The 21,310-nt window shown below is 36.0% G+C and overlaps 1 protein-coding gene across 12 annotated transcripts in view; it reads right to left on the bottom strand.

Moving 5' to 3' along the window:
- Positions 1-21,310, bottom strand: part of grik4 (glutamate receptor, ionotropic, kainate 4) — a 388,678-nt gene that overhangs the window by 179,566 nt on the left and 187,802 nt on the right. For all 12 annotated transcript variants that reach the window (XR_007180253.1, XR_007180254.1, XM_048159804.1 and 9 more), the window contains one exon: positions 3,166-3,300. Coding sequence is in view for 10 of the 12 variants with exons in the window: in XM_048159804.1 (XP_048015761.1) it covers positions 3,166-3,247 (82 nt within the window). In the remaining 2 variants the exon portion in view is untranslated. The remainder of the gene's footprint in view (positions 1-3,165; positions 3,301-21,310) is intronic.

Here is a 21,310-nt window from a genome sequence, read left to right as displayed (position 1 = left end):
ACACAACACATGCAAAAATCACAAGCGTTCCCTTTGCTAAATCAGCTGGAACTAAATTTACATTTTGCACTGCTCAATATGGCACCAGATAGATTAGACGGCTTTCTCATCACCATTGAAAGCCCAGACCTACATTAAATGGGCTCTTTTTTGCTCTATCTCTCCCTCCGTCTCGCTCTTTTTTTTCTTTCGGTTCGCCTAGCCGGTGCCGTTCCAAACCGTAATGAAGTCAGTTTAAACAGCTTTTGAACATTCATTTCCTTAATGAGGGGAAGGTCCTTTAATGCTTTTCTCCAGTGAGACAGAGGCTGTGTGGGTGCTAATAAACACTACTCACAAAAACAACATCTCTTAACTGAGTATCTGAGACCTTTGCTAATTTTTGTTAGCATTTAATTATACTTCAGCATTATGACTGACATTATTAGCACTCTCTCGGGAGGATGTAATTGAAAGTAATTTTACATTAATGCTAAGTCTGAAATGCTCTCGTGAATAAAAAAAACATCCAGCACAACGTTTTGTACGTTAATGTCACTGGCGGTACAACGCAGTGTTTCGAAATCTATTGTTATCGACATAACTGCTTTATACAGACTATTCAAATAATTCACTTGAAATGCTGCAATACCTTTGCTAAACTGCATCATCTACTGCTCTCTGAACTGGATATTGAGTATTTCTATGAGGGCAGTAAAGCTAAGGCTGATGTGAGCAACTTCTTCATTTTTAAAGGGACAGTTCACCCAAAAAATATAGTCCTTTGCACCAGAATGTTTTTTTTTTTTAATTATTATTATTACAAATTCTATTATTAGCATAACAATTTGGCTTGAAAATTTTCCAGGAATTTTAGAATGTCTTGCTACTTGATTTGTCCCTTTATTGCGCTAAAGATAGCAGCACTCAAGCTTAATGTACTCCACAAGTTTGTGTAAAACCTGATGAATAAGTGATCCAGCATGATTTGAAAATGATCATGTGACTTTGTACAGATGGTCAGATGCTCTGGCTTCCACTGAACCACAAGATGGTCTTTTCATCAATGTCATTAATTTGCGTACTGCAATTAACCTAATGTCATATAAAATCTGAAAAAGCCTAAAACTTTTAAAACTCCTAGTTTGGCTTCAGATTTTGGACCCCGCAGTATAATTAAGCTTATTATAGGTTGATTTCCCTGAAAAGTGAACTGAATAGGAATCTTCATATGTGACCCGTGCTGGCAAAATGAGTCGCAATGAGCAAATTTTCAAAAATGAGTTATTATTCTTATGTAAAATTATGTTTGATTTGTTGGAATCGGACAAAAAATGACTGAGCTATACCTGTCTGAAGTCAACAGAGTTGACTTTTTTTTTGAGAAAAATCAAGTTAAAGTTTTCTTAAGTTTCCAAAACAAAATTGCCTAGCAACCATACCTTAAAGGTCCCGTTCTTCGTGATCCCATGTTTCAAACTTTAGTTAGTGTGTAATGTTGTTGTTAGAGTATAAATAAAATCTGTAAAATTTTAAAGCTCGAAATTCAATGCCAAGTGAGATATTTTATTTAACAGAAGTCGCCTACATCGAACGGCCAGTTTGGACTACATCCCTCTACTTCCTTCTTTAATGATGTCACTAAAACAGTTTTTTGACTAACCTCCGCCCACAGGAATACACAAGAGTTGCGTTTGTAGAGTGTGTTTGTCGCCATGTCGCCGAAACGCTGTTATTTTCATCCCGCAGTCCAATCACCGGGTCTGATTCCGGCTCAAATTGATAGGGTAAAATTAAAGACATGTTTACAATAACACTGAGCGCGTGCATCTCCACGTTATGGTAAGAGGCGTGACCTTTCCGGGCACGGTGCGCTAAGCTGCTGTCGAATCACAACACAGGAACCGCAGGCACAATCAGAACTCGTTACATATTTCTGAAGGAGGGACTTCATAGAACAAGGAAGTCATCAGCCCGTTTTAATGACAGTGGAAACAGCGGATACAGATAAGTAAATTATGTGAAAAATACTGTGTTTTTTACACGCGAAACATGAACACATGTTATATTGCACACTATAAACACAATCAAAGCTTAAAAAAAACCACGAAAAATGGGACCTTTAAAATCCCTGGTGATACCACCAAATTTGGCACAAAACAAATCAAAACCCATTTCTATAGGAAAAAAAAAAATATATATATTGATTTTTTTCCCCCCGTGATTCCACAATTGTTTGATTAAGATTAATGAAACAGCCTAAATATTAAGACCTACTGAAGGCCAACCACACTTATCTAATATAATGTTACACATCAGATGTTTTTACCCCAACAGTTAACCAAATGTTCACTTAAGACATAACAGATAATGTTTGCTTGAATAATCGCCAAGACAGATTTTTTTAAATACTGTAATTCTGTGTATATGTGTCGGGATCGCACTCTGTCTGAGGCGTCTTTGTGCGTGCGGTTCGGATCTGTTAGTCAGTGCGAGTAAGATCGATTTGTTTACATCAGCATGAGTTTGAAAATCACATTTCATTGGTTCAGACTCATGCCATTGAGAATTCGCTATGAATATTCACAAAGTTGGAATGCTGTGCTTTACAACGATACCAAACTTGCGCTGAGAGGAAGCGCCAGTCATCCAGAAGAGAGCAGAGAAAAACTGCCTTTTTCATGGTCTTTCATGGAAAGGTAATCCTCTCAGAACGTACAAATAAAGATATTTTTAGATGTTTAATTGCTATTTGGAGCAATGGGATCACTAGACGAGGGCTTAATGAAATCATTTTGACCAAAATTAAAATTTTTCACTTGTTTTGCACGTAGCTCGAAATTAGCCTGTGCCATTCTGACTCATTTTCCCAGCATGGGTCACATATAGAGAGTGACCTCCATGAGTCAGACATAGTCTGTTTCACCACAGCTTCCTCCATTGTTGCAAACCGTTAATTCTTCTACTAGCCTTTGTTTACGACATCCACATAAAAAAAGCAGCGTTCACATGCTCATTCTCTTTTTCCAGTGTGTTAATTCTGGGAGTTACAGTCTGCCTTAAGGCAGCAAATCTGGTGTAAAACCCCATCACTTTAATTAACAGTGATTACAAATTACACCGTTCAGCGTGAGGACTAACGAGAAATATGGGCCATAGATAGTGAAAGCGGCAGACATTACTCACCTATTCTGAATGAGAGCGGGCCACTGGTGGCGTTTCTCACCCACATGGCTAAGAAGAGCAGAGACGCCCAGGCTGCGAGCATCTTCTTTGACTCCTCATGGGTCCAGCCCTGGGGGTCCCCCTTCACACAGCCACCTGCCACAACAAGCACACACTTTTCAATCAAAGGAGTTACATGAGCATATGGTACAATCGTTTGTTGGTGCCAAAAAATCAAGTTTATTTCACTGTGGTAATCCTTGTTAAACTTTTTTGGTTCCTAAGAACATTATAATTGGGTGTTTGTTCAACTAGAGGTTATTTTGGGTCTTTTTAGAAACTTTCTTAAAGCACTTTTTTTTTACACTTTAACTAGTTAGTCAACTAAAAATGTCCAAAAGTTTATAATGATACAATACAGGAGAACTTTGTTGTAATTATTATGTTTTCTAAAAGTCATGAAGCATCTGTCCTGTCATAGTGTCATTTCCACCACAACTCAAATTTCAAAAGATATTGTGTTTTAAATCAGTCTGTCATAGAAATAACTCTTTTGTCTGAGTCTAATTTTATAGTTCACATTTACATTAAATTTAAATTAAGCACAAATAAAAACTAGTTTGCTTACAAGTGATATTTACCTTATCTTTGCTTATATTGTTGTCTCTTTGTTTAAAAAAACGTTATTAGTTCTGTAATTAGTAATTTTCTGTGTGGTGGAAATGACGCCATAAATGAGGGACAGATAGAAAGATAAAAGTCCTTTCTACACAATAAATATTAGTGATTATTGTCTGATTATTTCTTTCTTTGCTTATATTATCACAGTTGTACCTAACAATTCATGACAATGACAATTCATATTTTCAGATTTGAAGTCTGGGTCTGGGACAAGGGTAAAACAATAAAGCCTAAACAAAATGGCATTTGAAATGTCGAAAAAAAAAATGAAAATAAATTTTAACTTTAAAAAGAGTCAACTCCTGGGACATACAGTAAAAGTGCTTGAAGTTGAAGAAACATCCAATAATACAACTAATAAACTATTTTGGAAACTACATAGGTTTCCTTCTTCTAAATACGATGGTCCTAGAAAAGTAGCCCAAAAATGACCAAATGGGAACCATACAATGATGTTCTGGTTTGCTGGCCATTTCAAATTGGCTTAATTTCAGTAAATAAATAAACTCAGCTACTGTAAAATTCCACTGTTCTGTACTAGTTTTAAACGCTCAGCTGCTTATTGCAACAATAGAGACAATGTAACCACAGTATTAGCACACACTTAATTGCATTAATGATTCATGTTGCTACCAACATATGTTTCATATCAGCTGCATTATCCAAATATAATTAAAGAGAACAATCAGATTACCCACTTAACTCAAACCCGACTGATGCTCATCACATTTACAAAAGTGCAGTATAGGTTATGTAATACAGTATATGTAATATTGAAAGGATAGCGGTTGCAGGGGCGCCGCTGGCACGGGGGACAGGGGGGTCAGGACCCCCGCAGTTTTGAAAAGATAGAAGTCGACCCCCGCACTTTTGATAAGGGCTGCTTCAATTAGTCACACTATATCATCTTTTAGCTTAGGATATTTTCTTTCAAATGAGACCATTTTCACGTTTCTGTGAGCTTTCGTTCGTAAATAATCAACTGTTTTGTCGCGGATGTGAACAGGAAATGCGCTCTCGAACGGAGAAACGCGTGATCTCCAAACCATCGATCAAAGCGTGCTAACGTTTTAGGACAGGTCGATGGTATATAAATCATGCCCGAACGTTAGAGTTTGTCAATCAAGCCAAACCGTCCATTCAGAAACCGAGAAATTTGACACTTTAAGGTAAGGAGGCTGATCTCTCAGGTTGACGCGCGAGCTGGCTTGACTGAAGTTTTCGTGAGGATTTATAGTTTATGGACTCCTTTGCCCATGAGCGCGGAAAGACCATGGGATAGACGCACATGCACATGTGCACCGCTTGTTGTCATAACCCCCCCCCGGAACACAGTTTGGACCCCCTCACTTTGAAAATGTCTCCTGCGCCCCTGAGCGGTTGAAATGGGTACTGCAGTCCAAATTCAAAATATTGGATAGTTTTTTTCTTCTGACCCTTTCTCCTCAGACTCGACAACTCATGTTACCAGATTGAGGACAAGCAACAGGAGCGAGCGCAATTGATAATGTAAGGCGATGGGCCTTTACACTCTAAGTTGATGAGTTGATTTATCCTCGTTTTAATATCTGTTCATGGAGCTTTTTAGATGGATGCAGGGGCTTTTTTAAGTATGGTAGAATCTGCGACCTCTAACCCAGTTCGTTTGCTGGCTTCCATGGCTGCAATATGCTGTGTTTTCTGCCAACTGGAAAGTTGGATTACTATTGGGTAAATTGATAAACAAAAACAGACATTCCGACATGGAACGCAGAAACAAGTATGTGAACTAGCATGTTTTCTAAATATCTGCAAACATATTATGGTATTTTGATGCTTTATTTCAGACAAAAAAAAAATGCATGCAGCACCTTTAACATCTATTAAAGAAGATGATGACAAAATACATTAAGATTTAAAATGCTTTGCTTACTTTGAAAGAAAAACATAAATCACATATATTGCTTTTACTTATAATGACACATCTAACACTGGCAATTATGTGACACAGCAGACACTGTTTTTCTTCTTGAAGATGTAAATTCTTTCTAAGTACGAACGATGAATGTGAAATCCTTACAAACTATGTCTGTTGCATTTGCTTTGAAGATGCTGAGGCAAAGGCAGAAGACAAAAAATTGGTCACGATACACATTTATTTTACTGAAATACTTCCGCTTTCTCCATCAAATCTCTTGCTTATGCAGAGCATTTAAACACACACACACACACACCAAGAATCAAGCAGCTAGACAGACTTCAAGAAAGGGTGCGCGTCAGGAAACACATGCCTAATTCATTTATTAAAGCAGGACGCAATGAAAATTAGAAACTGCACGCACATCCAAATCATTTTGCTCAAATGCAATTACAGCAAATCAACTTCGATAGTTTCGCATGGCCTGAGCACAGCGCTTTCAGCAGCAGAATACAGAACAGAAAAAGAAATTGTACCGACACCTGTCATATTTAAATTTCTTTTATTTTACTTCTGTACCGCTAATAAATATCTATAATCTTGTGCTATTAAAATGACTATGGCTTTTTAATTCTTTTTCAAAAAAAAAAAAAAAAAAAATCATGGATGTATTTATTTAAATGAACAATTCACCCAAAAATACATTTTGTCATCATACTCAACCTCATGTCCAAACCTATGTTTTTCTTTCTTCTGTAGAACACAAAATAAGATATTTTGAAGTATATTGTAGTCCAAACAACACTGGACCCTGATTCTTTTTGTTCAGTGGAGTCTAAAGTGGTTTTGGACCCCCAGTGACTTTCATTGTATTGACAAAAACAGTTAAAATATCTTCTTTTGTGTTCAAAAGAAGAAATTAAGTCATTCAAACCGACATGACTGAGTAAATGATCACAATGAATTACCCATTTAACACATTCAGACAAAAACCTGAATGGTGATGATATACACAGGGCAACTTTTTGAGCAATGTTGCTGGGCAATTTTGCCGAGCGATATTGCTAGAGCACTTTCCCATTTAGAATGGACAACAAATTTCGATCTAAAGTATCCAGATAGAAATTTGTTGCCCATTTGTTGCCCATTCTCAATGGCAAAGTGCCCAAGCAATATCGTTTCCGAGCAAGCAAAATTTGTTTAAATAGCCCTGTCTTATTCTTTTCAGCACAAACATTTTTTTTTACACCTCATTCACAAAGGTTAGCACTCTTTAAATGATAAGAGATCACATTAATACCAATGAGAAACTCATCCTGGAAATACAGGAAGCTTTTTATATGTACTGAGGCTGGAAATGTATCTGGCTAAAGGCTCCATTTAGGAACTGACAGGCAATTAAAAATACAGTAGAGACCCTGCAAACACCACACAGCATACAATGTAGTCTTTTGACTATGAACAGAAGGATAAAAATAGAATGTGTTCTGTTTCTTACTCATTTATGAAACTGTCATCACTCTCAAAGGGAAACATACGAATCAGACCCGCTGTGTCTTCAATTCAAACCGCTACCCATCTCTGCCCAGACAAGCCATGCAGAAGAGGGTCCCCCCCCTCCTTTTAAACAAACACTGTTCAGAGAAAACCTGTTAAAGGTGAAATAGCTAGCTAGGGTGACAAGTAAGAAATTATTTTCTTTTTTTTTCTTTCTTTTTTTACACAAATGAAAACTGTGGCTGTCTTTAAGTTTTGGTCCACTGGATTTTCACTGAATTAAAAAAAAAAAAAAAAAAAAAAATTGGTAACACTTTACTTGAAGGGGTGTGCATAAGACTGACATGACACCTTCATAATCTTGACATGACACGTGTCATGAATATGAAGGAGGTTTTATGCATGTTTATGACAACTGTCATTAAATGTCATTCGCTCAATTATGTAATTTTTAATGCAAAGATGACATTGTTTGAGATGTCTTTGTTACGACAACTTGACATTAGCAAAACATCATAACCTGTCATAAACATGACATAGCAGATTAATTATCAAACTTAAAAAACTACTTAGTTTTATGGGTTAACATTACATTACATTATTTTGGTAACACTTCAGTATAGGGAACACATATATAAACGATTAACTATGACTTTTCCCTCAATAAACTCTTAATTTACTGCTTATTATAGTTAATTGTTAGGTTTAGGTATTGGGTAGGATTAAGAATGTAGAATAAGATCATGCAGAATAAGGCATTAATATGTGCTTTATAAGTACTAATAAATAGGCAATATTTTAGCCATATGAATGCTAATAGTAATAAGCAACTAGTTAAAAGACCCTAAAATAAAGTGTTACCATTATTTTATAACAGTGTCATCTTTTTTACGACATTTGAAATTGTCTATTATCAGACCTTCTGTTGGTGGAAACATGGAAAAAAAAAAAAAACATGAAATGAAAAATATTCATGACGCTGTTATAAAATTATTTGTCAGAGTATTGTCACTTAATGACATTTTAATAACAAGTTCAATTTGTACCACTGTAGTTGAGGTCAAGATACATATTCATGACACTATTATAATGACCTCATGACAGCCAATGTCAAAACCAACCACATGACAGTTTAATGTAATGTTAACCCATAAAGCTAAATGATGTCAAGTTGTCATGACAAAGACACTGACAGGTTATGATGTATTGGTTTATGTCAAGTTGTCATAACTCGGACATCTCAAACAATGTCATCTTTGCATTAAAAAAGACATAATTGAGCGAATGACACTTAATGACAGTTGTCATAAACATTCATAAAACCTCCTTCATATTCATGACACGTGTCATGTCAAGATTATGAAGGTGTCATGTCAGTCTTATGCACACCCCTTCAAGTAAAGTGTTACCAATTTTTTCTTTTTTTTTTTTTTTTTAATTCAGTGAAAATCCAGTGGACCAAAACTTAAAGACAGCCACAGTTTTGTATTTGTGTAATTTTTCTGGTAACACTTTGGTATGGGGAATACATATTCACAATTAACTACGACTTTTGCCTCAAACTCTCAATTTACTGCTTGTTAATAGTTAGTAAGGTAGGTTTGGGGTAGGATTTAGGGATGTAGAATATGGTCATGCAGAATAAGGCATTAATATGTGTACTAATAAACAGCCAATATGCAAGCTAATAAGCAACTAGTTAAAAGTGAGAATTGTTCCCCATACTAAAGTGTTTTGTCAGCTGATCAATCAAAATAAATAACTGATTCACTAAAAGGGATAATTGATCTTGATCCTGTCCTCATTTATGACTTTCTATCTTCTATGAGAAAAAATGTCAATACAATGTCAGTAGGGTCCAAAACAAAACATTGTATTGATGACGAAAAAAAAAAAAAAAAAAAAAAAAAAAAAATTCTTCTACAAAATGAAGAAAGTCATACAGGTTTGGAATATCATGAAGTTTTTTTTTTCTTTTTAAGTTGAACTGGATTACATTCTCTTTACACCATATACTAATGTTTTTCCTAGATAATAATAATTTGATATTATGCTATCACTATAAGTGATTGTTTTGTGGAAAACAGCACTCATAACCACACAATGGCCATGCCCTCCTGAAGTGAAGAAGCCGTTTGAACACTGGAGAGCTGTTAAGTATCGTTATGATAACTGACAAATGTATGGAATAAATGACATTCAAAGAAAGTCAATGCAGTTTCCACTTAAATCTCATTGCAGCATCTATATGAAGCATTTCCCCCTGTGAATTATTTTGTGTGTGTGTGGGACTGAGTCATTTGAGGGGAGGGTTGAATCAGTAATGGGATACCACAGAAATAGCACGTAGGTTGTTTTTGTAAGACAAGTGCTCGCTGTGGGGAGTAAAACAAAGGCGAAATCACCATGTGTTGTTCTGAACATACTTGGCTGCTGTTGTGCGGCTTGATTTTGACCAGCAACACAACAACACCATCAGACAGGACAAGAACTCCATGAGGCTTACTATTAAAAATCGAACTACTAAAGCCAAGTGACTGATTCTATACAATATGGAGTAATTCAATCCAAACATTAATTAGTCCTGTCTCAGTCCCCAGGATGCAACCCTTTTGTAAAAGGCATCAAATTAAGATCTCGCAATTGAGAAGCTCTTTTCAATTAAAGCAAGATAAAGGCCGCTAGACCACGAGCACCGCAAACAAGTCAAACCTGTCACTCATAACCGTAGCTTCATCACACATTCTCTCCAAATACCTCTAAGTGTCCATCAAAGCTCTCATCTCAAAAACAATGGCGGACTGAATTGTTACAGCATTTTTATGCTGCACTCACAACTGACATCCGCTGCCAATCAAAAAGCAAGTCAGGAAGGAGGATTGCTCTTCTAGATGTCAATGAGAAGACTGAACCGCAGGGTAAATACTTTGCGAATACAAGTAGAATTCATAACCACCATTAGGGAGGGATAATAAAGTTTCTGGTTGATGTTTTTCTTGATGTCTCCAGGTTGTAAATGACTGGAAGTGGATGAAAGTAAACATACGCAGCAAGAATTAAATTAATCGTCTGCCAGAAATAAAATCAACATGTGACATTTCACCATTATATCTCATTTATTATTTATTCAGAGGAATTGAATGTAAACAATGCAAGCTTGAAATCTTTAACAGGATTGTCATGAGGCACATGCAATAGGCCTCCATTTCATTGTGTCACGCTGCCAAAACAAACATTGTGCCACATTATGAGTAGCTTTTTACAATTTATAGATGCAGCCTCAGTTGTTTATTGCAAGAATTTGTAAAATAATTGATTCAAAAGACACATTAGGCACTCACTACTTGGCTACCCTGCCGAGTTGCCATGCAAATGGTGCATTTTGGAGCTCTTTTGGGGTTGAACACTCTCTGTGGAATAACAACAGTGCATGAGAGCCAGATTTCTGTAAGTGCCTCTTTTGAATTGTCTACTCAAAAAATCATTTTGATTTTCAATTGCTGAGTGCCAGAAAAAAACTTTAAGGATTAAATGTGTTCTTTTTGTAACACTGAGAGAATGGTGAACTTATAAAATCTTTTGCTTTATTTTGTATTTTTATTTTTTAGTTTAGTAAGTAAAATAAATGTTTCTAATTTCATTTGTTAAGCAATTCTTTCTTCTGCTTTACACAAATAAGTACTATTTTTGGAATGTGTATATCGGTATTGTGTAATTTAATACAGTAAATAATAATGTATACATTTAGCATGCTTTTATCCAAAGCGACTTACAATAAACGTATTAGAGGGAGCGTTCTCCTAGAGTAACCTGGGGTTAAGTGTACAATGCCGATAGCTTATGAATCGCCCCTTACTGGGTTCAAACCAAAAAGTTTTGGCTGCCAGCCCAAATCTTTAACCTCTACATGACATAACCCCCTTAATAAATTAAATATTGTTATTTTAATTGCCACTTTTAATTCTCCAGCCACTGACATTCAGAATATGAGGTGTATAGTGTATTTTCATCATTATTAAAAGGATAAATCCACCATTTACTCACCCTAATATCGCTCCTAAACTGTATGATAGACTTTCTTCTATAGAAGACAAAAAAGAATATATTTTAAACAATTTATCAGTCCATTTTTTGTCAATTTACTGAAAGTCAATGGGGTCCAATGTTGAACACTTATTGGAAATAACTTATTTTGTGTTCCACTTAAGAAGGAAAGTAATTTTGGGTGGTTTTTGGAATCTCTTAAAGTACCAGAGTTGGTAATTATTTATTTTTAAGAAGTGACTAACAATTGTCCAAAGCCAACCATTAGCATGTAGTAGATTAGCTCATTAAAAGCTGGTACTATGGAGGCATGTTGCACGCACACACACACACACGCACACACACACACATACACACACACATTTGTTTTTGTGAATTATGGGGACATTTCATAGGCATTTCATCGCCCTACACCAACCCTACACCTAAACCTACCCATCACAGGAAACTGTGCACATTTTTCTTTTCTCAAAAAAAAAACCTCATTCTGTATGATTTATAAGCCTTTTGAAAAATGGGGACATGGGGTAATGTCCTCATAAGTCACTCCTTGTAATACCTAGGTCATACCCATGTCATTCCCCACAATGTAATATAAACAAGTACACACACACACACACACACATTGGTACACTTATCATTATGAGGACATTCCATAGGCATAAAGGTTTTTATATCAAGCTAATAACATTTTCTATCCCCTAACCCTAAATATACCTGTCACATACAACTTCCTGCAGATTTACAATTTTAATAATAAATCGTTTAGTATGTTTATTTAGTGTTTTGAACATAGGCATGTCCACATAATGTAGGGGGCGTGGCCTGAAACATGAATACAGACCACACTATAAGGGCTTTGGGTCCTCATAATGAAACTCATAATAATTGTCTTTCCATTGGACATAATGATTTTTATACTGTACAAGCTGTATATTCTACTCCCTAAATCTTCTAACCCTAAATCTACCCATCACAGAAAACTTTTCTTACATTTTCAAAAAAGCAGACTGTCTTACTATAGTGATGAGTAATGTTTTTGTTTGTACACAGTATGGTTTTTAGCCAAAAAGCTGCATCATAACTGCTACATTTAGTCTCAATCACAGCCTGAATCACAAGAGATGGCCTGTCACAGACACAAAAGCACAATGTGATTGTATTAGGTAAAGCAGAGGAATTCAGGTCAACCGGAATACATTTTGTTAGTGAGATGAATGGCATAAAGTGGCCCAATTTACCTGAATTTATCCTATTTCCATAAAACTTTAAAACTAAAGTTTGCCCGAGCAGTTCTGGGATATCTGCCAGTGTTAGGCTACATCAAAATGATTATGGATCTTCACTAATATTGAATATCACAAAGCAAATACAGATTGAAACATTATAAAACAGGGCCATGCTGAGGCTGGATCTTTAAAATTCAGACCTAAACAGTACTGATCCACCCTGAATCTAAATGGATAACAGAAGAAACCCTGTGACAGAAGAAAATGATGTATGCCTCAATATCATATATTTGCAAATCAAATTGTAGGCAATCCAGTATGACATCCAACACATAAATGAATGAATGATTTCAATCAACAAACCACATTCGGCAAAAAAAAAAAAAAAAAAGAGTGTGTGTCCAATGGAAGCATCTAAAACTTAAAACAATAAAAATAAAATAAACCTTAAAATCTGTTTTAAAAAAAAATAATATATATATATATATATATATATATATATATATGTTTTGTTCATTTTTGCATACATTTTTCAAAACAAATATTTGAAAATATATCTGAAAACTGCTGTATGAGAATGGAAAGATAAAATACAAAAACAACAACTGAGGCCTAATACACTCCTATCCCTATTCCAGCTTTAGCAGGGCATAAACAAAAAGCTTTTTAAAGTCAGTAGGTTCACAACATTCTAAATCAGAACCATAAAAGAGAATGATTGGTATTTGACGATGCATACTGAATCTCCACGATACCAGAAGGTTGCTCGCAGGTTAAAACTTTATTGCCAGAGAAATCTGCGATATCCTCGCAGGATAAATCTGCCTGGTGTTAACATGTTCGACATTCTGAACTATAAAACCCATCTGTGGGGTTATTTAGCCTCCATGATAAATCGGTGGTTTAGGAAGCTCTCTGTTTTCATCTCAATTCCAAGAAGTGGGTCAAAAAGAGAGGAAACAGAACAAAGGAACGCACACAAATGTGTTGTACTATTTTGATATAGAGAGACTGCAGAGTAAACATTGTCACTTTTTTTTCATATAATCACTTTTTAATAAAACGCAACACTGTCTTATTCAATAGTGAAAGAGCAACCACCTTTTATAGCTATGTAGTTAACTTATAACTAGGGATGTGCCAGAAGCCTAAATCTGAATTCGGAAAGGCACAGAAAATAAGTAACGTGTTCTATGAAGCCCCTAAAAGGGACATGGTTAGGCTTGCCGTGGTAGTTGGTTACATTACAGTACATCAGATTTTACTTGTCACATGAAGATAGTAAGGAGAGATGACTGACAGGACGATGGTGGAGGATTTGGTGCGCAACAGATTCTGAGTGTCACTGACAATCTTATCTTGTAAAATGTGTGGTAAGTAGGACCACTCCCTATACAAAGAGTATGTGTGATGCCCATCAGAGAAGAGAGAAGATGCACTGCAAGAGGGAGGGGAAGTTATTTTTATTAAGATTAAGAGGGAATGTTAATTAAAAAAAATGATGTGCATGAATAAATAATTTATAATAAATACTGCTATATTCCATAAAAAATAAGTATGGTTAATTTTCAGATAGTAGGCATACAAGTGCAGAAAGACCGAAATGTTGTCAATAAAATCTGAAAATAAAATAAAGTATAAAATCTGGCAGCAAAGACATCAAAGTATTATTTTTTAGCTCAAAATAATTTTCTTGCTGTTCCAGTTGAGCTTTACAATTTATCCCACTTTTTACAATTGGTCTGTTACGACATAATGTCTCTGTCTATACACACCAACACATGCATTCATATTCCTCATACTGTATATCTTAAAAATTATGCAAATTCAGAAAATCAAATGCTGCTGAGATACTTTGTAAGCACTGTTTGTAAGCAGTCCATTTTCTAGCATAATCGTTCACATCAATCTCAGAAAATGAGCTCTTCAAGTTCAAGTCAATTTGAACTGAATCAAATGAATCTTCGGTCTAGAACAGATCCTTACCAGTACTTTGCAGAGGCTTCTAGCCAGACTGATGGTGCTTAGCTTGTGCTGACATGGCAAAAACAATAGCATCCTATTTAAATGACTAGGAAGGAATCGACAACTACATTAACACTAGTGACAAAAGACAGAACACAAAAAATTACCTGTCGACCCTTCTGCAGGCTCTCGACCAAAGAAGTGGAGAGCATTAGGTGTGTAACGTCTGGATGGATCCGTTCAGAGTCAATAAACTTTGGAGTTTTCAGAACGCTTTTAACCTGGTGAACTTTGTTTATAAATCACTAAATCGGCGCCGGACGGCTGTGACTTTCGGCAGGTTTGTGGACCCGTGAGGGTAAACAGAAAAGTCCAACTTCCTCACTTTGGTGACTTCAAAAGGAGCACCCCCCCCAGAGACTGACCAGATCCACATTCCAACACCCACACACACAGGCACACACAAACACACACATACAGAAACACACAAACATACATTTTTGACTGTATATGTAAAATACAATTATGCCAACATATACCCATCCTGTATTTTGAAGCGTATGCATGTTTCTTAGTGTTTAAATGAGTGTATTTGTGCTAGTGTGCATTTTAATGATAGAATTCTGTCTGTAAACCATAACTTCTGTTATATGCATTTCTGATGTATCGAGTTTGATCTCTCCGTAAAGCTCCGGACACGAGCTAGTCACTGAGAGATGTCACATAGCTGACAGATGCATTTTTCTATGTGTTTAATGATACTGTGAAGAATGGACTCCATCTCGAAATCCGATCTGATAGTCATTAAGTATGCAAATTCATCTAGGAGACCAAACAAAGAAAGAGCTTGCCCGCCAACTTTGCATCAATGTCATTGGCCATTCCACCTCAAGGAGGTGTGTCGGCCTATCTGTCATAAAAAGGAACACCAGGGTTCTCTCTTGGTGTTCTCCCGATTGTCTCACGAGCACCTCGTGCACGTCTTTCCCGGACATCTCCGGTGACCACGCGCTGCCATCGCGCTCAGCTTCGGGACCGCCATCTTCCAGCGAAACTCACTCTCAAGTCCTCAGTTCAAACCTTCTCGCGGAACGGAAGAAGCCAACGAACTGCACCAGCGCTAAACTGAAATTCGACACGCACAACCAATGCAAGTATACTGCCGTTTCTCAATCTTAGATGATGAAACTGATTTCCGCGCTGGCCTCAAGGACTGTTTTGTAAGTTTGCTACTTGCCTTCTCTCTTTCCTTCTCTAGTTCCACTCTTGTACATAGGTGTGTATATTCTTGTATATATATTTAGACGTATAATCTCTGTAGTCGTAGCTGCATATATTAAACACTTAATTCATGCTTGATTGTTCTGTTTGTTCTTTCAACTGAAGACCAAGTCACTTTAACGTTTTTTCGATCGCTTTATGCTTTGATGCTATAATAGCAAGTTATTTTCATGGCCAGAGAATAACTCCGTTCATAATATTCTATGAGAAGCAACGGTTTGCTGGACGAACTGGTAGTTTCTCTAAATAATTATTGAACCTGAACTAATCATATATGTAATTAATTATAATTCATTGTAATTGATTCACAATATATGTTTAATTCCCTGTTGGGTCGATATATGTGCATAATAATTCATAAGGCTTTATGAATTATCATATTCATATTTCATCCATAAATTGATTAATAACTGTACGAACCACAGTTACAGGTTACAGTTACAGGTGCCTAACTCCGCTCTGATAGAAGGCCAATGACAGCGAGGCAGAGCAAAGAATCCTTTATCTGAAGTCGCTAAGGACATGTATTCATATTCATATCCCCAACAAATCACACTGCAGCTTCGCAAAGTCATATTAACACTCCAGTACAAGCCTTTAGAAGTGTCTGCTCCAGTTATTGGAGATTTGATCTTTTGGGTAAGCAAATTAAATGCACTCTCAAATATGCTTTTCATTAATGGTGGGATCTGATACTCCAGTGTCTCATGTCCCTTTAAAAAGTCACATCGCCGAGGTATTACAATAAAGGACAAGGCTGTCTTCACAGATATCTGACTTTAATAGAAAAGAAAAGAGTTTAAATATGAAAGGTACACTCCATTAAAGTTGTGTCTCAAAATAAGTGTGTAGAACTGAACTTTGTAAAATACAAGCTTTTATATAACCATTGAAAACAATGTATAGAAATTTAATAATTATGTAAGGTACTATTTTTAATATTTATATCATACAAATAGATATTTAAATTAATAAAGATAAGATTAAAATCTAAAAGACTTTTACTTTTAAAAGACTTTAAAAGAAATGTACTTTTAAAATGACTAGAACTATTATAATTAATATAATAAGAATTTCTAATTTATTATGTTATTAATAAAAACATCATGCGTAGATGTATGTTGACTGACAATTAAAATTATCTGCAAAGTGGTTTGTGGTTGAATTTCAAAAGACCTCATACGATGCAACATTTGTAAGATCACAAAGACTGTCTCTAAAATCAGTTTACAATTCTTTAAAGCACAAACACACCACCACATTTCTTTTTTAAAATAATCAACTTTAACAATACATTTCAAGACAATTACTGTCAGACTTCACATCACCTGCTGTGAGCAATGTTCCCATTATTGTGCATAATACTTTTCTAGGAAGAACATGATCATTTTGTGGGGAAAAAAAAGTGTATACTTATTTAGTCTATTCTTTAGTTGAATATCTGTCAGATTTCCTATTCCTTGATTAATAAGCAGTTGGCAAACCAACTTCACCATATCTGAATAAACAAATGCATGAGTGACTTGACTAAAAGGAGGAGACATGTGGCAGAGAGAAGCAGCATTATTCAGTGCAGGATCTGCTCATCCTCTCTACTGCTTTGCCGTTACCTAGGCAGGCTGCCTATGTGAGAGACTAACCACAAATGACACGGGGACCGACTGGGGGAAAAACCGGTAAATCGATAGCCATCTCCACAGTGAGAGATGCATGGGTTCAGTGCCCCTGTTCTCTCGTCCCTCTCTCCACTGCCTCCCATCACGGGGCAGGACCCTCATTTAAGCCTGACAGGGCCCTGATGTAGCGCCTGTAATAACAGGGGTTTTAACTGCATTTAAGTGTAGCACTCTATCTTGAAGAGTCCCCCAACAAGTCCAACAATCACTCCTTCGATAAAGGCATCTCTATCTGCTAGATGTTTTTATCACAAGCTTAAATCTCGCACCTTACGATAAATTACAATGGGTATCATGGTAACTGTTTATATCACAGTATTTATAGTTATTTTTGCTGGAAAATAAACCCCCAAATATTTTATACATTACACAACCCTCTGTGTGAATACGGAAACTTGTTTCCACCACAGAATTAAAAAAAATGTAAATGATAATTGCGACTTATCGCGCAATTCTGATTTTTTCCCCCTCATATAAACTCTCAATTGCGAGTTATAATGTCAGAACTGTGAGATATAAACTTGCAATTGCGCGTTATAAAGTCCAGTTCTGATAAAAAAGTATTTTAGTGTCACAGTTTATATCTTACAATTCTGACAATTATAACTCGCAATAGTTTATATCACGCAATTCCCTTTTTTATTTTTTATTCAGTGGAAGAAACAAGCTTCCATAGTGTGGAAGTACTTTAATAATTATAAAAATTGGTGCAATCAAGTCAAATCATATTTACGAACGCATAAGAACATCACCAAAAAGTCCATATCAGTAAGTACTGTTTCTGAGCTTCCAGAAACACCTTGATTGTAGTCATGAGCTGTCTTATGGGGAAGGTACACGTCACAGTATTTCTCATTTAAATAATTCCCTCCTAAGTCATACGCAAAAAAAAAAAAAAAATGGGCGAGACCTGAATAAGTTGTGTTAGGAGTGTTTGGCTCCAAATCCAAGAAATGCTGTTTTTTTTTTCTACCCTGAATCAAAACTCAGCCTTCCTAAGGTGGACAAATTTAGGAAACACTGTTTAAAATGTATTTTTAACACTATTTCTCAGCCAATCTCAACCTTTTGTCGTGTCCTCACCATTTTTCTAATGACTGCTTTCTGAATCATGCAAGTTCAATGCAGGTCAGACGTTCTAAATTTCATAGTTATTAGGGTTGGGTGACGTCTACCAAATTGGCATCAGATGATGTCTACAGTGAAACATCACGATGGATGATGACATCGGGGCTTTTTGTTTGAGTGTTAAGCTCAACTTCCATTGGAATGAATTTCCAACGCTCGCTCTGCTCCGCGTCAGTGGACACGCACTGTTAATGTGGCGCGAGTCTGGAGAAAGATAATGCGCACAGAGCTGAAAGGGCTTGAATGAAGCGCGTTTGGCTTTAGATAAAACTACTAGAGGATATTGTGCTGAAATATCATTACCACAAATTATCCTGAGTGCTTGTGCTGTGATCCGCACTGCTGTTTTGAAGCACTGCTCACTTCAACTTACTTCAACTTACCATCTTGCACCAATCATGATTTGAATGCACATGATGTCATAGTTCCGCCCTCCCAACTTGTAAATACAAACTTCCCAGGAAGACTTGAACATATCATACATGTGCACAAACAACTATAAAGCAACTATAAAGGTACTTTATGCAGTAATTATAAAAAAAATACAGTCCAACTGTAATTGCTAATGTATTTGAATGTAGCTTACAGTAAATCTATTCTGAACTCTTCATAGCAAAGCACAAGATAGTTGTTAGTCAAAGCCTATTGTTTGCGTAATAAGCCCACACTCATATATATATACACATGTACACACAAATATAAAATAAAATCACTAATGAGGAAGAAATAGAAGAAAAAAAGGAAAAAATTAACACTTATGATATATATGATCCTAATTAATCCAATTACTTTTATAGTGCACAAACTACTTGCATAATGGCCTTTAAGACAAAGAAAGTTTTAAAACTTCATTTGAAGTTCAGGTCTAAATTAACCAAATCAAAATATTCTTTTTTTCTTTTCAGAAAGAGTGTGCCATTGTAAGTTTCAGCATAATAAGATTCAGAAGAAACAACAGGTCAATTTTATAATGAGCAGAGAGAATACTTTTAAAATATCCATAATGAATTCCAGCATCCACACCTACAGTTGTCCATTGATTGGTGTTGTGTTTTGATCTGTGGGCCAAATGAATAGAAAAACACCAGTGGGATCCTCAGCAAGCTGCCACATATATGAGAGAATGACAGCGTTTCAGACTAAAGAAAAAAAAAATGAAGATATACCAAAGCGAGCACAATGTATAAACATCTCTTTCTAGTTTTCATTTAGGAGCTGAGATTGATGTTAACAAGCTATAAACACAAAACCGATACATAACACTGTCTAGCAAAATGTCTAAAAAAATGTCATAAGAAAAAGCCTTTTTTGTTTTTATAAGCACACATTAGTGTTTCTACAGTGATAGGCTCATTAAAAGTTTTATTTACTTCCACATGACCAGGCCTGGTGGAATTTGCTTATGTGATGTTCGCAAGCTCACAAACAGCACTGCGATCAGTTGCAGGGGCGGCAGGGGTCCTCAATCCTGCTCCTAGAGGTCCACCCTCCTGCTTACTTTAGTATCAGCTCTAATCAAACACTCCTAAAACAGATAATTAAGGTTTTCTGGAAGATGATAGACAGGACTGATACTTTGTAGGAAGTAAACTGCAGGAGTAGGAGTATTTGTCAAATCTGAATTCAGGGTGGGACTATTAGTCCAGCAATGTTTTAAAACAGAGCACTATAGAGATAGTGCTCTTTTAGACTTGTCAGAGAATATAAACAAACAACTGACTATATATATGTGTGTGTATATTAACTTGACTAAAATGTAAACAAGCACTTTGATGCTACAATGTACACATACTATATAATGTGAATTCTGAAAAAAAAAATTTCTGTAATGATTTTTTTCATGGGTGCTTTGGTGTGCATACATTTATGAATTATATGGACTCCTAATATCATTTGGCTTGGTTTTCTTTCTCCAAGTGTTCTTTTTTGGATTTACCTTTAAAAAAGCTTGCAGAAAATACAGTTTTGAGAGAATCACCCTTCAATATGATGGTTGCTTGATATAGCAAATGATGAAAAAATGAGCATGTTAAACAAGAAAAATGGTATATATATATATATATATATATATATATATATATATATATATATACAGACACTTTTTTAATTCCACACTTTTTTTATTAAAAATACATTTTGAATTAACTTTTATTTTTATATTTTTAATTTTTATGTTAATTTTAGTTTAATTGTTAGTAATTACGTTATGTACTTTTGCCATTTTTATTAGTTTTATTAGTTTCTTCATATATATATATATATATATATATATATATATATATATATATATATATATATATATCCATTAATATACATTCCAATGCGCAAAGTTTCCACATAACGGCTACGGCATGTTTCACAGCACAATATCCCACAATCCACAGGGCGAAGTTTGTTTCAGTGGTTCTCGCTTCACCATACATACATGAATGCGGTTGATCATTCAGCAAAGGATCTGTGGCAGTGGTGAGTTGGCGGATGACATTGGGCTGAGTTAGCATTGCCTTCATAGCTAACTAATGAGAAACTGCAGAGATGAGCTACCCGCTCCTCTGGTAGGGTTCAGCAGAATGAAAGAGGCCTCTTTGCGTTGCACCATCCACCTGTTCCCGCTGCCCAACCCCCCTGGCTTCCATGCTGATGCTACGCGCCATCCTGCCTCCCGAAGGCCCCTACGGCTGTCTCTACAGCAGGCCTAATGAGCCAACCGGACCTGACCGGCTCTTAATGCTGCAATTATGTGCCATGCCCAGAAATCCTGGGGGTGT

This window comes from Megalobrama amblycephala, linkage group LG16, assembly GCF_018812025.1.
Source record: "Megalobrama amblycephala isolate DHTTF-2021 linkage group LG16, ASM1881202v1, whole genome shotgun sequence".
NCBI classification, from domain to species: domain Eukaryota; kingdom Metazoa; phylum Chordata; class Actinopteri; order Cypriniformes; family Xenocyprididae; genus Megalobrama; species Megalobrama amblycephala.
This window is presented reverse-complemented; position numbering and strand designations above follow the sequence as displayed.